The sequence below is a fragment of the Tenebrio molitor genome, chromosome 2 (genome assembly GCF_963966145.1).
Source record: "Tenebrio molitor chromosome 2, icTenMoli1.1, whole genome shotgun sequence".
In the NCBI taxonomy this organism is placed as follows: Eukaryota; Metazoa; Arthropoda; class Insecta; order Coleoptera; family Tenebrionidae; genus Tenebrio; species Tenebrio molitor.
In genome coordinates this window covers 21,064,337-21,080,415 of record NC_091047.1, presented here as the reverse complement: position 1 = coordinate 21,080,415, position 16,079 = coordinate 21,064,337, and the positions used below count along the sequence as shown (strand labels likewise).

General features: G+C 33.1%; 1 protein-coding gene across 3 annotated transcripts; it reads right to left on the bottom strand.

Annotated features, from left to right (window-relative positions):
* Nucleotides 1-12,502: 12,502 nt before the first annotated feature.
* On the bottom strand, nt 12,503-14,381 carry LOC138123876 (uncharacterized). Of its 3 annotated transcripts, none has more exons than XM_069038702.1 (3): nt 13,565-14,381; nt 13,269-13,510; nt 12,503-13,219 (listed from the first exon to the last, which is right to left on the bottom strand). In XM_069038702.1, the coding sequence occupies exons 1-3, from the start codon at nt 14,064-14,066 to the stop codon at nt 12,785-12,787; spliced, it is 1,179 nt and encodes a 392-aa protein (XP_068894803.1). In that variant the 5' UTR covers nt 14,067-14,381; the 3' UTR covers nt 12,503-12,784. The 3 variants fall into 3 exon arrangements, with proteins under 3 accessions (XP_068894803.1, XP_068894804.1, XP_068894802.1); XM_069038703.1 differs by having other exon boundaries at nt 13,269-13,883; nt 13,952-14,380; XM_069038701.1 differs by having other exon boundaries at nt 13,269-14,077; nt 14,137-14,379.
* Nucleotides 14,382-16,079: the final 1,698 nt, after the last annotated feature.

The window sequence follows — 16,079 nt, the reverse complement described above, 5'->3', positions numbered from 1 at the left end:
AAATGAAACAATTTTACATCATCTTCTCTTGTAATGGTATTGTCTTTCCTTTCTTTGTTAAATTTACGGTTTCTTGGCACTTGGAACATACTTTTATGGTGCTTTAACAGCCGATTTATAACTACTAGTCTGTGACATGAAGGAGAATCTCATTTATCCTAGCAATTGCTTACTATTTCAAGTAAATGCTAAACTTTATTAATAGTAAAAGAAGCAAATAATAATACACCTATTAGAGACGCAGATTCTAAAATAGTAGTTTATTTAACGAGTTCCTGTGTAAATTAGGCTTTTTTTGGCATGAGTGGGCCAGTTTTAAAGGCCCACAATTTCATTATACTCGGTACCAATTCTCAGCTGTGTGGTGAAATTACGCTTAGGAAATTACGTTTTTTAATTTTTTAATTTGACGGAAGGCTGGATACTGCAATTAGTTCATATTGACTAACTGTATAGGGCCAGATCCTTCGATTTTTGGAAGTGCTTTTTTTTTGTTTAGTTTTAGTTGTCTTTATATTATTAAAAAAGGAAATAAAAACCAGGCAGCCCGTCGTACATGCGAAAGCATAAGCTGGAGTAACGACAAAAAAATGTCTTGCATCATATATTAATTCCTTCAGGATGTAGGAAATTTGTTTCTTGAAATTTTTCAGCTTTTCTGCTACATCTGGTGTCAGATCAGATTTCAGCAATTCATAAATTTCGTCTAGTGGATACTGAAAAAACTTTTCTACATCAGTTTTTTCTGTAAATATCCCCCAGATATCTTGGATTCGTTCAACAACTCGTTTAAAGGTGTCGGGTTGTTGGTCTAGCATTGCCGCTGAAGTTGCGTGAAATTTTCCATATTGTTTGAGAATCAGAATAAGATGATCTCTTGGCAATGGCTTTGTCCTGTCAAACAAGCTATAATTTTTGCTTTTTAGGTTTTCCAAAACAACGACCTCTATGTTTTCGGCCATGAAACTTCCATAAAACTTGGGAATACTGTTAAAAACATCGGTAATACCTTTATCTGCTGCAAATTTCCAAAAAAGGGGTAATATGTTCATATAAAAATGAATTTCATTTTCAAAACTTGCTTTGACCGGTACACTTTCCTTCAATGCTTGACTCCTCTTGCTACATTTTAATACCAAATGGTACACCTTTGGACGATTATTTTTTGTTAAAGCAGACAAAAGAAAACAATGTCACCCATGTAGCCATCACCTTTTTCGGAATTTCCTGTGCGACTTACGGTAAAATCTACAAGATTTTCCTTTGCCAGAGCACATTTCAACCATAATTTTATCTCATCTTCTCCACTGTTTGACGCAGAATTCATTTTAACTCGAACTGTCGGCGCAAACTGATTCTTGGAATTATTAATTATCTCTTGACGATGCTCTAAATTGGTTCTCTACGGCCTTCACTATACGTACGCGTTATCTTCTCAATGTCAAGTTTTCGTGACAATTAAATGTATGTTACCAGATAAAGTACAATGTGATGATATAAGTACCAGATAAAGATTTTAATGATAATGTTCAAGGTTGCTGAAAACCTATTTAAATACCTACTTACTCATCTGTTTTGATGACATTGAATAAATACTGGTATAAACAGATCAGCTTTATGGATAAAAATTGTTACAGGAAAAACAATCCACTTTTGAATATTCATCTAGTTATTTCACCAAGAAAGTAAATATTTTTTGCACGATCGGTCGTTTAGGTGTTTACTGATTTAATTAAAAGAATAGGAGGTTATGTTTATCACTTATTGATCGCTAAGACATTCACTGGACCTATCAAAAGGCGCTAAGTAATAAATCAATAAAGCATAGCAACCGGTCATAAACTACTAAGGAAAATTAAAAACAAATGTCTTCTTTGGATATCGATTGTAAAAACGACAATGTTTTGTGTTTTTATTAATGTTTCCAATCGTGCAAAAAACTTAATAGGTAAGCCTCACTGGCGTAGAGTTACCGGTCTCGGGTAATAATGGAGATCTCCGCTGCGCGTCGTAAAACGCACTTACCGCCCTTGATAGTTAAATAACTAGTTAAATAACTAAGAGAATAGGTACTCTAATAAATTCTTTTGCAATTAGGTAACAGTTATTTACATTACAACTAGGTTAGTTGGATTAGTTGGAGCCCTGTGAAATACCTACATGGCTCTTTCAATTTTTCTCTGGAAATTCTTAGTTTGTTGACTGTCTTTTTTGTTGACGTAAGGTTATTGGTTTGGTTATTCCTAACAATTCTTATTTCTGCCCTTGATATTTATATGTCCCAAAAATGGCGCACTACGGTGTAGAAAGTAGAAGAGATTACCGTAAACGTGAAAAAAATGTTAAAAACATTGTATTGGACTTATTTCCTGATTTGGGGGCCTTTGAAAGTGGCACTTAACAGGATAATTATTTAAATATGTGTCTTAAATTGTCATGAAAACTGATTTATTTGTTATATCACCATGGGAGTCAAAATTAAATGAGTTTAGTGTCGGTGTTTTATTTTTATTTATATTTTCACTTCTGTCACATTGCTATAGTGCTAAAATGTAGGTAAATTTTATTATTCAAACTACCTACATGCAAATTTATTTACATTTAACCCTCCCCTATTTGAAAATGTAAGTCTGAAGCACAAAATACTCGAAAACTTGATTGATTTATTTTTGAAGTACATATACGCGATTCTTCTGCACAGCAGTGTATGTACAGTCGCGAGCAGTAAATCTTGGTCGTCAAGGTCATTTTGAAATTTTCCGCTACTGTTAGAAAAATGTGTCTAAGTTTTATTCTAAAGATTCAAAATTATGGTCCCAATATCGTAGTTTAACAGAATAAAAATTATTTCGCTCATAGAGATGGATGTGTCAGAAGCTAGGGTGACAACCCAGTTGGGACTTCCAAAAAGTTGACAAGATCTTGACAAGACAAATCGAATTTCTTAGAGTTTATGCCCGTTTCACTTAGAGCACTTTCCGTTGCGTCAAATAATGACCTTGACGACCAAAATTTATCGCTCGCGACAGTACAATTCATAAAGTAAAAACAAAATTGGAAATTTGTCGTCAAAGCCTATCGTTCAGAGTATAGGACTTTAAACTGACTCTAGAGGCCCGAGTAATAAACCGATATATAGTTTATTTTTTAATCAAAGAACCACAACACCGCAATTTACACCCAAAATAGAGCTGACAACATTGTACACTTTTGACATAGGGTGAAAAATCTCATCATATAAAAATTGAGGTTATTAGAGATATTAGTAGCGCAGCATGTTAATAAAGTTAATAACAACTAAGAACAACTAATTTGAGAGTTTAATAAATGTCTTACTTTGCGAGGCATTTTTAATAACACGTTCAAATTTTAGCTGCGAGTTTGCGTACCTTCAAGGACATTAAAAATGACAGACGTTGGCTGGTGTAGCCAATAGATATCATTAAATTCCCTATATGTAGTAAAATTTTATATTTATAAACCTAAATCAACAGGTCGTGGTTCTTTGATTAAAAAATAGACTGTATGTATTCAATTCTTCACCGAAGGGACACCAGTTGAAGATGGTGCTACCACTGCTACCGACCATTCATTGTAATTTTACTTTAAAAATATTTTACCATAAGGTCATTTTTGCCTCATTCATAATTCTTGTAAAATCAGATATGGGTCATGCCAAAACCAAAGAACCACCAACACTGCATTCTACCCAGAAAATCAACCGGCAATGTTGTGTACTTACCTAAATTTGATTGGTCTAGCATCCTAGTAATATCAAAACTCTTAAAATACACCTGCCACTCAAACATAATCTTCACATGTAAATATACCTATCTGCCGATATAAGTAATATTGGAATTTAAATCAGTTAAATGAAATTAAAGCATCTTTTGTTGATTTAAGAACTTGTGAAATACTGTCCATAACGGGTGAAAAACATCTGTGTCATAAGAAATTTATAACTCTCTTCAAGTTGGTAGTAAAAGTGACCCCAAAATTGTAGAAGAAATGATCGACCGAAGTCCATAAAATTAATTCTTAGGGTCTACTTTACACTTAGTGAATTTTGTTTTCACCAACTTAATTGAACAAGTGATGGTTATTTGGTTTTGGCATGTCGTGTAAGTTGACAATAACATTCGATTGTATTGTTTCCCTTGACGCCGGAACTTAATATTTTCACGAAAGTTCTAGGGAAATAATAATTTTGACAACGAAGATGAAAGTTCAAAAGTTTATTTGAAATAAAAACCGAAGGACTCTGTATCTTGAATATTGAATACTCGCCCCAGTCGCACCACAGTCTTGTCGGTGATTTTAGTATTTAGTTGTGATCGTCCCAAGATGTAGGCAAGCATTACCTTATGCATAACAGTGGACACATTTTTCCTGCCGCCCCAGTTTTTACATGATTCGTACGTACACTCATATCGGTTTCGCGATTTTTCCGGCAGTGCACTTGTGGAGGCAATATTTGCGGCTTCTTTAATTTCCTCTACCTCAATATTTCACGATGTCACTTTTCATCTCATTCAATAATTTTGTTTATAATTGCAATTGTCTACGTAACATGGCAAAAGAGCCTACACGATTCTCACGAAATGAGGTTGAAATCAAAATTAATTCCGATGACAGGTGACAAACCAAAACGATTTCTTCATAAATTTGGGTAAATGTCGAGATGGCAGCGGGAAAAATATAATAAGATAACACGGAATGTATCTGTTACGGGAATAGTGCGTAAGAGGGCGAATGTGCACATTTACCGGCAAACGTTCATAGTGACCGGTTTCGATAAACCTGCTGAAGCCTGCTGCAGTTTACTAAATTGTCATTTCCCAGAAGCACTGAACACATTTACCGGTCAAAGTGCATATAAGAGATAATTTACGCACATTGGCCGGTTCTGCTTGTCAATGTACACATAAGCCAACCCGGTGGATGTGCACATCGACCCTTTTTGAACTTTTACCGTAACATATCGACTATAACATTTCTCGGTAGGCAACAAGCCGCGGCTACACCTTGGCTTGTACATTGTCGTCAAAATTTCATGTATTCGGATTAATTGTTAAATTTTGTATAATTTATCGACAATATTTTATGTGCTTAAGTTAATGTTTAGAATTTATATTTTTTATATCGTCAACATTTTTATGAACTTGAGTTAATGCGTGGGATTTTATTTTAACCCCGACGAAGTCAAGAGCATGCAGCTGGGGTGATTAATTATCGAGCCCCAGCTGGGTCGTAAATGTCATAATTATCACACTTCTACATTTAAAACTGTTTAGTTTTAGTTTTTGGATTCATTCTGTAACACACCGCCGAATAATAAAGAGCTGATTTTGATGTTTAACGTTTTCTTTCGTTTAAAATATAATTAATTCCCTATAATATACACTTCTGTTCACGGAAAAAGCATAAAAGTCTTGAGAGAGATTTTTGCCTTTTTTTGGTTGTGTAAATTTACTTTATGTTTGTTTCCATGTTTACCGATGTTAAATTATCAGGTAAAAATTTACAAACGAATTTTGATTATACCAGACGAACAATAAACCTTGAAAGTAAAGAATAATATCTATAATATTGATAACAGTGACATTAAAGGGGCTATTAAGTACACTTTTACTGACTGAAATCGAATGTTATCAAGTCTTTACATTCCTTGTTACTTAAATAACTATTAATTTGACTGCCGCAAGGTTACTCGTATATTATGTACTTGTTTTTTACTATTACATTCAACGTAAGTTATGTCCATTGTCTAATAACAGATTTGTCGATTAAAATATGAACTCATTATATATTATTTCTTTAGTTTTGGAGATATCTCATAGTTTCTACTAGGTAGCGGTTTAGTGGTAGAGGTACAGGTAAAATTGTGGGACAATGATTATTTTTGGATCACAGGTTATGAATTTAAATAATAATAGATTTCAAAAATTTGAAGCAGATTATACATATGAAAATGAATAGATTAGAAATCGATATTTTGATGACGTAGTTTTTATCACTGAATGAGAAGCTGGGGAAGTAGTTACTCGTATACTTAGTCCAATTTTTACCCTTTTGAGGTGACGTCACGATTTCTTTCCTCGCTTCATGAAACGACTGAAACAGAAAAAAAAACAAAAAAGCAGTAGGTCCAATTTTTACCCATTTGCGATGACGTCATTATTTAGTAAATTCACGTACATATATTTAAGCTAGAATCAGAAACAAATTTTAATTGATCATAAATAACTATTATGTTTCAAATTTGTTGACAATTACTTCGAAAGGTTATGTTTGTAATCAATGTAATGAGTGAAAAAATTAACAGGAGCATAAAATAACCACAAAGTAACCAACAATAAATAAACGTACCGCTTTTTTTGTTTTTTTCTGTTTCTGTCATTTCAAAGAGAAAAAGCGAGTAAGGAAATCGTGACGTCACCTCAAAAGAGTAAGAATTGGACAATGCGTTTATTTATTTTTGATCAATTTAAATTTTTTTCTCATCCTAGCTCAAACATACCTGAAGTTACTAGATAATCAGTGCCATTCTTTTTCCAAATAGTTATAATATCGATCGTTACATTGAAAATTGGTTGTTTAAAAATATTTTTTTAAAAATTAGAAAAGCACTTCCGAATCAAAATTTAAAAAAATCTAGTTAATTTAGCAAATATATACTTGTAGAGATCATCAACTTGCTTTAAGAAATCAGCAAGCTCTTTAAAAATCATTTTAAAAAATCGATCGTTAAAATAACGATCGCTAAATCATAACAATGTGTAAATGGAATCGCACAGAATGACGTCATCGCAAATGGGTAAAAACTTGACTCTAGAACTATTATGCATTCACGATCTTTTTGGGACCGAGTTGGCTATGATTTTTTCTTTTCATGTTGGACTAACTGACTCAGTGATGCAACGGATGCAATTTTTTTTTCTGTCAGTGTCTGTTCGACATTTTCTTGCCACCGGATTGCCAGATTTATTATTTTAATATTCGTAAGAAACTAAATGATTTATTAAGTATGTAAAAATAATTTAAATTTCCGTCAAAGGAACAGTCAAAATTGCCAAAATAATTTTATACGATAAAAAATTTCTATTAAACGATTTAATTTAATTTAAACATAACAGATCCGATTCAAGAGATCCGGCAACAATGTACTATTCAGAAAATATAACCTTAAACTGAAAACAACCTAACCTAACACAAAAAGTATCAATTTCCTTTAGGGAATTTAGTTATCACCGAGGTACTGCCAACAAAATCACTAGATGGTCATAGCCAACTCGGTCCCAAAAAGATCGTGAATGCCTTATACAGGGTTATTCTAAATGATTGTAGTCGAAGTAGGCCATGTCCATGTTATTACGTTTTTGCCGCTTTCATGTGAACTGTCAGTTGTGTCGCTGTCACTGTCATTTTTTAGGTGAAAAGTGCGGTGATGAGGGTTTTATTTATTTTTGTTAAATTAACGATTGAATCCAGAAATACTGAGTTGTTCTACAATCAATTTTAAAAATATTGAGTTGTTTTGCACCCAATTTAACACATCATTTTGATGATTTTTTTATGTGGAGCGGCAACCATAAATTTTACATTCAGTTTTCACGCCTACTTCGACTACAATCATTTAGAATAACCCTGTAGATAGTGATGGGATATCCGACATAACAGTCGTAGTTGACGTTGCGTAGTGCAAATGTTTCTATAAATCGAATTACAACTCTCTATCTGGTGTGGGATGTATAATTGGAGCTAGGATTACTTTCTGTACAAAACTATTGAATTATTGAATTAATAAAATGTTTAAAAATGTAAAATTTAGTTAGTCTTGGAAATGTTGTCATTAGCTATCGTTAGTTGTTTCCCGTTTGTATTTTGACTAAAAAATAAATACAAATAAAAGTCAATAATAAGTGTAAAAATAAGAGATTTAACTGGAACATAATACATTTTAATAAAAAAATAAATAAAAATTTTAAACTCCAAAAATACATAATTTTTATGCTAAAAAGATTTTTTCTACTAGAGTTAGTTTGAGTTAGGAAAAGTGAAAAATTTCCTACCAAGGGCGGAAATAATATTTCAACACTAAAAGTTCAATTTTGGTCGTTTCCTGGGATACGTAACGTAAAAACTGGTATTTAATTGAGACAAAAGCTTAAACGCCTTCACAATTTTTCATTAATAAATTGTTTCTCTATGGTAACGAAAGCAGAACAATTTTGATTTCGCTTTTTAATTTAGAAATAATTAATAGTATATTAAAAATATCCAAATTTTATGTGTGCAATTCGTAGGAAAAGTGGTTTTTTATACAACTGACATTAAAAGTGACGTTTTTAGTGGAAGCTAATTTGATTAAAAATTGCTCTTTATAACTTACCGTGTTAAAAGTATTTTTAACACTAGTAAAAAAAAGCTTTTAACACTAGTTATTTTTTATTTACTTTATTTTTTTATGTTAAAGTGGCTCTATTTGCCGCTTTTTCAATATCTGCGGGAAATCTGTCGTCGATATCGGCATCGTTAACGTCGTTTTCTTTGCATTCCATGTTTACGAATGCAATAATGTGGAATTGAAAGTGTTTTACAAAACGTAATGAAAACTTTTTTGACGTTTCTAATAAACAAATGTCAGTACAAGACTAGCTACCTGATTTTTGCCGCAGAAATTAAAATAAACATCAAAAATACGACTGCGTTTTTTAATGCAATGCAAACCAGTTGTATAAAAAATAGATGTATGATGGACGTGTTAAAAGTGATTTTATTTTGTTCGTGGGGTTGGTCAACTCGCTGCGCTCGTTTCCCAATCTACCTCACTTACAAAATAAAATCTCACTTTTAACACTTACATCATAAATAACTATTTCCGTGCTCGACGCGTTTTTAATCTCGACTTCGTCTCGATTAAAAATCCCGCATCTCGTGCGGAAAAAAATCACTTTTCCTAACTTATTGCACAAATAGCTATTGAAAATGGTGGCGATGTGAGCATGTGTTACATCACTGAATTCACAAAATAGTTATTTTTATATTAAGTGCGCGAAGAGAGTGTTTTTTGTGCATGAAAAGGTCTTTTACGCCGAGACAAAGGTCGAGGCAGTATAAGCCTTTGAATACACAAAAACATCTTCGCGCACGAAATACAGGGTTATTCTAAATGATTGTAGTCGAAGTAGGCGTGAAAACTGAATGTAAAATTTATGGTTGCCGCTCCACATAAAAAAATCATCAAAATGATGTGTTAAATTGGGTGCAAAACAACTCAATATTTTTAAAATTGATTGTAGAACAACTCAATATTTCTGGATTCAATCGTTAATTTAACAAAAATAAATAAAATCCTCATCACCGCACTTTTTACCTAAAAAATGACAGTGACAGCGACACAACTGACAGTTCACATGAAAGCGGCAAAAACGTAATAACATGGACATGGCCTACTTCGACTACAATCATTTAGAATAACCCTGTATAAACAATATTTTTTCTATAATTGATTCAAAAAATTGAAATTAAAAATTCAAATTTTTGAAGGAACTCTGAAGTTTCAATGCAGTGACCATGTTGCTAGGTAACTAATAAAAAACAGTGCGTGAAATGAAAAACAGAAATAGTCGTATGCGTGAAATTGCATTTCACAAACTGTTTTGTATGGTTTCTATGGTTTCGATCTTACTAACAATGCAAAAAAAAATACACGTTAGAAAATGACCCACTTCAGGCACAGATAACTATGTGTGAATTTCAATTTTTTGAATCAATTATAGAAAAAAATACTCTTTCAAAAATATTAAAATTGACTACACATGCCATTTAAAAAAAATCAAGTTAGCCTTGTATCTTCAAAACAAATGATGTGATAGAATTTATAAACACTTCTGTGTGTCCGGGGGAGACGAGTTCCCCCCGGTACCCAAAATATCCTAATCTTGGATGCAGGTAGTGAAGGGTTGGGGATTAGACTGCATTGCAGGGGTGGTAATTAATAATTATCATCTGTACATTTAAAAAATAATTTTTTGGTACACGCTCTCCAAAATTGCCATTTTACGGATTCATTTGAATGAGTGACATCGACATTTTAGGAACAACTCAATTTCATTACGCTCCTCGGTACCAAATTTACATTAGGAACATTTTCGTTTCCCATTTTTTTTTTGCAACCAACTGTACCAAATCTCAGCTGTGGTGAAATTACGTTTCTTTCACATTTTTTAATTTGAAGGAAGGCTCGATACTTCAACTAATTTTTAACAGAGTAAAAATTATTTCGCTGATCGAGACGGATGTGTCAGAAGAAGGGTGGCAACCCAGTTGGGATTTCCAAAAAGTTGACAAGATCTTGACAAGATAAGACAAATACCTAGAATTTATTAGAGGTTATGCCCGTTTTACATTAAGCATTTTCCGTTGCTTCAAAGAATGACCTTGACGACCAAAATTTATTGTTCACGAGAGTTGTATGTACAGTTGCCGACAATAAAAAATAGTACAACTCTTGCTCAAAATTCGCCAAATATTTAGCTGCTTAAATGAGGCTCTAATTTGTCAGCGAATGTCATCATTAATCATTAGTGTCATTCGTCTATCAACTAACATTTACCACCTAACCTATTTCTAGACGTTTGGCATAAATCACAATGTCAAAAAACCCAAATTGTACGATGTAAAAAAAGTGTACGGTTTTTTATTGTCCGCAACTGTATGTACATAAAATGCAAATTCACGATGAAGCCCAATAGTCCAGTCAATATAAACATAAAAAGGGTCTGACCTTGCAAAAGGTCATGCAGTTCTGATTTTTTAATATGTTGTTTGGATCTCAGCCAAGAGTAAAACACCAAATTTGCAACTTCGAAAGACTTATGCGCGCTGCGTGGTAGCTAAAGAACAGCAAAATGTTTGCACTATTTTCAGTTTTTGCTCAATATCTCCTAAGATATGAGTCTCACAGAAAAAGTTCAAGTAACCTTTTTTAAACTAGATTAAATTCGCTACAGTTTGAGGCCCAAGCGAACTTTGTGCATGCAGCAGTTTCCAAGATAGAGCTCTTCAAAAATTGGGTATTTTTTCCAAGAAGTGAATTTTTTTTGTTTACGTCTCTTATTTTATTAAATATCGTCAAAAATACTCGCCCCATGAGAAAAGTCATGGGCAATGAACTTGAAGTGTATTTATTTAGCTTTAAATTGAGATCTGACGGGCAGCTGCAGGTCCAATACTTCTCTCAAAAGTGGCATATAACCGAAAACCACGAAAGATGGAATTTGGGAAAAATAAATGAAAACAAGTTTTCAGCGCATCAAACATCACGTATAGGGCCTAAACCGATCAAATAAGTTATTTTAACGTAATTTAGTATGTGTGGTTAACAACTTGAAGAGAGTCTGTGAAGTTGGTGGAGAAATACTGCGATGTTTGATGCGCTGAAACTTGTTTTCATTTATTTTTCCCAAATTCCCTTTTTCGAGGTTTTCGGTTATATGCCACTTTTTAGAGAAACATTGGACCTGCAGCTGCCCATCAGATCTCAGTTTAAAGCTAAATAAATACGCTTCAAGTTTATTACCCTTGACTTTTCTCATGGGGCGAGTATTTTTGACGATATTTAATAAAAAAAGAGAAATAAACAAAAAAAATTCACTTCCTAGAAAAAATACCCAATTTTTGAAGAGCTCTATCTCGGAAACTGCTGGACGCACAAAGTTTGCTTAGGCCCCAAACTGAAGTGAATTTAATCTAGTTTAAAAAAACTGAAAATAGTGCGAAAATTTTGTTGTTCTTCGGCTGCCACGCAGCGCGCACAAGTCTTTCGAAGTTGCAAATTTGGTTTTTTACTCTTAGCTGAGGTCCAAAAAACATATTAAAAAATCAGAACTACATGACCTTTTGCAACGTCGAATATATTGACTGGACTACAAATAATGTAACAAAACTAAGTTGAAAACTGTTCTCAGCACTTGTGATTATTGATTAATGTATGTACTCGTATAATTTTGTGTCCCTTTTTATTCTACGACAGTAACGTAGTTTTTGTATAATGTTTTGACTTGATGTGTACCTACCACTGATGTCTATGGTCTATGGATCAGTACGTAGATATTTATTCGTTAATATTCTTGTGACCACCAGTTTTCAGTGGCTTCAATGTGGTCATTATTTTTCACTTTTAAGATTTAATATTTTGAACTATTTTTAAATTATTATTTTGGAGTTGTAAAATATGGCCCAACGTGGGGCCAAAATTGTCACCGGCCCGGCTTTGAGAGAATTCAGTAACGAAGAAATGAAGGTTTTATTTAATTCAATCAACAAAAACAAAAGTTGTTAATACAAAAATTAGAAAAAGTAAAGTCAACTTGACAGCGACCGCGTGCTACTTGATCGGTGCCTAGCGTCTCGCTTACTGGCAACAGAATATCTACTAAACCTCGTGACTCACCCTATAGATTATGTGCTGTTATGAAGATTAAATAATAATCAATAATGAAGAGACATTTTTGGATAATTTTATTAAGGCGAATTAGGTATAAACCAGAAATAAAAAATTAATGGTACAATTGCTGCGATTATCAAAATTAATTGGAACAACAATATCTTTCATTTCTAACTAAAACTGGCAGTGCAAAAAATATGTGATGCTCGATCATCAGAGTCGCGTTTTTCTGATTTTTTCTCGAATAAAATAGCAGGAATCATAATAAATAAACTTGCTTTTTCAATGTTATAACAAGCATTACAATATATGAATTTTAACACAAATAATTAATTACAAGATACCTTGGTCTGCAGCATGTTTTACAATATACAGCATTCTGCTTTTAAGACTAGACTGATTCTTACTTTTATATGAAAATGTTTTCTCAAAACCACTTACTGCAGTTTCAGCAATATCAGGAGCTTCCTCCTTATCACTGAGAGCAGCTTTAATCGCTAACGTTGTAATCAATAATCCATATTTTCCAAATAATTTAAAATCTTGAATAAATTGAGAAAATGGTAATATTGTTTCAGCATCGCTTCCTAGATTTTTTAATTCATTGGAAAAGCTATTGTAATATATTTTCAACAAGTCATCACATTGAATTATATCTTCTTCAGAGCTGCAAGCGAGTATGAAATAAGCTACATCAACAGCTGGACTGCACAATTTGATAGTCTGCCAATCCAACATGGCTACTTTTAGCAACTGTCCATTTTCACCCTAACATTTAATAGATTAATATATGATTGTTCAAAATATGATTACCCACCTCTGATGTAAACATGAAGTTATTATTCCAGCAGTCACCATGAGTAACCACAAAAAAGTGACTTTCATCATATATTAATTCCTTCATGATGTAGGAAATTTGTTTCTTGAAATTTTTCAGCTTTTCTGCTACTTCTGGTGTCAAGTCAAGCTTCAGTAATTCATAAATTTCATCTAGTGGATGCTGAAAAAACTCTTCTGCATCAGTTTTTTCTGTAAATATTCCCCAGATATCCTGGATTCCTTCAACAATTTGTTTAAATATGTCTGGCTGTTGGAGTTGCATTGCTGCTGAACTTGCATGAAATTTTCCATATTGTTCGAGAATCAATTCAAGATGATTTCTTGGCAGTGGTTTTGTCCTGTCAAACAAGAAATAATTTTTGCTTTTTAGGTTTTCAAAAACTATGACCTCTATATCTTTGGCCGTGAAACTTCCATAAAACTTAGGAACACTGTTAAAAACTTCGGTAATACCTTTATCTGCTGCAAATTTCCAAAAAAAGGGTAATATGTTCATATAAAAATGAATTTCATTTTCAAAACTTGCTTTGACTGGTACATTTTCCCTTAAAGCTTGACTCTTCTTGCTACATTTTAATACCAAATGATACACCTTTGAACAATTATTTGTTGTTAAAGCAGACACAGTAACGAAAACAATGTCACCCATGTAGCCATCACCTTTTTCGGAATTTCCCGTGCGACTTACGGTGAAATCTACAAGATTTTCCTTTGCCAGAGCACATTTCAACCATAATTTTATTTCATCTTCTGCACTGTTTGACACAGTATTCATTTTAACTTAAACTGATCGTTGGAATTATTAGTTAACTCTTGTCAACGCTGTGAATTCGTTCTCTACTGACCTACATTATGCATACGCACGTGTTATCCTCTCAATGTCAAATTGCCTTTCATTAATAACTATAATTATAGCAGAATTTATTTTAAATACAAAATACACTGACCGGCACAAAAAACGACTCATTATGATTTCCTTAATAAATGATCTTGAAATTATATTTGTGCTTATTTTTCTTTATTATAGCTAAATTGGGATATTTTCAATGACCGGGAGTGCTATGGTCACCATGCCAACCGAATTGTTTTGTTTAAATAATTTATTAGAAAATTTGCGCCACGTTGTGTTTTTGTCGGTTGATTTAGGTGTTAAAAGATTTAATCTGACAATACGAGATACTAATTCAAAATGCTGTTCAAATTTTAGCAATTTTTAATAACATTTTTTTTTTTTTTTAATTAGTACTTTTTTTTCATTAAAATTTTATTTGCTGTGTTTAATGTTTTGTTTGTCGGATATTCTTTGACAAAGAATAACATAAATAACACTTTTCAATACAACATGATATAAAAAAAAATTTCTAAGACAATGAATTACTTAATTATATTAATAAAATTCAAAGTGAGTCGTTTTTTGTGCCGATCAGTGTATAAACCAACCAACTTGAGATTTACTAACCATCAATGACAGAATACAGTTACAGTTGAATATTTGTCGTTTAGTTCAGCTATTGCGTGGTAGATGGCGCGCCCATTTCCTAAATAGGCAACCAACATGACACAGACGCTGGTTGTTGATCATTTATCAAATTTATCTTACTCTAAAGGCCTGACCAATAAACGGATAATGTTCAATTATTATTCACCGAAGGGGCACAAGATGAAGATGGTGGCACCAACCGTTTCAATGTAATTTTACCTTAAAAATATTTTACCATAAGGGTAATTTTTGTCTCATTCATAATTCTTGACAAATCAGGACGGATAGAAACTCCGAACGAATATTCATTCCCTCATCTGCAGGGATCGTTCTTAGTAAATTACTTTGGAAAATACAACTACACAATGCCGCTCCCTGTATTTGGTGAATATTATAGTTTTATTAGTCGGGTCTTCAAAAATGTCCTATAGGGGTTTCGGTCCGTTTGACGTTTTCGAATATTGTTACGATCGTCTGTGCATAAATAGGTATTTGCTTCATGGTCAAATTAGATCCATCTTTGCATTAGGTACATGGTACATATTCAAAAGGAAACCTGCCCTGCCCCATTATTTTATTTATTATCAATCGGGTTTCGCGTCAAGAAGCGATCAAGTGAAATTTATTAAAATAAGTTAAAACTAATACAGAAAACAGATATTTGAAAATTAAAAAAAATTAAAATGCATCACATTGCCGATTATTTGCAATTAATGAAGATGTCGCACAACTGACAGAAATTTATGACGTAGTTACACTAACTGTCTAATCAGTAATCAGTAATCACAAACCAAACCAGAAGTAAGATTTACAACATCCCATCGCCAAACTGCAGGTAAAGTCCTCGTCTAGAAATAAAATAAATAAAATAGGGGAAAAGAATTATTTCCTAGGTTCAATGATAGTAATGGAGAGCAAGACGAGAGCGTTGAATTCACGGGGACCCAGATCTAGTAGCCTCGAATTTATGGCATCCCTAACAGGTACATTTCCCTCAGTAGGGATTAAGGAAATTCTCAGCGTGCAGTTTATGAACCCCCGTATACTTTACTAATATTATGGAAACTTCGAGTTCAAGTATAGTCAATAAGTACACCAAACTTCGTTTTTTTTAAGTCACTTACTTTCATTTTGTCAACGTTAAAAAAGTGTAAATACTGCTAACACGCGTCAAAATCTCGTTTGCAACATTGCAACGAAGCCTGTGAACGCTGAGCGCCGACTTTTCCTGCCACAGATCGTCTGGTGAAACGTGACGTTATCGTGGCAACGCAACTGGCAACTCGACGCTGCATTCCATTGATGCAC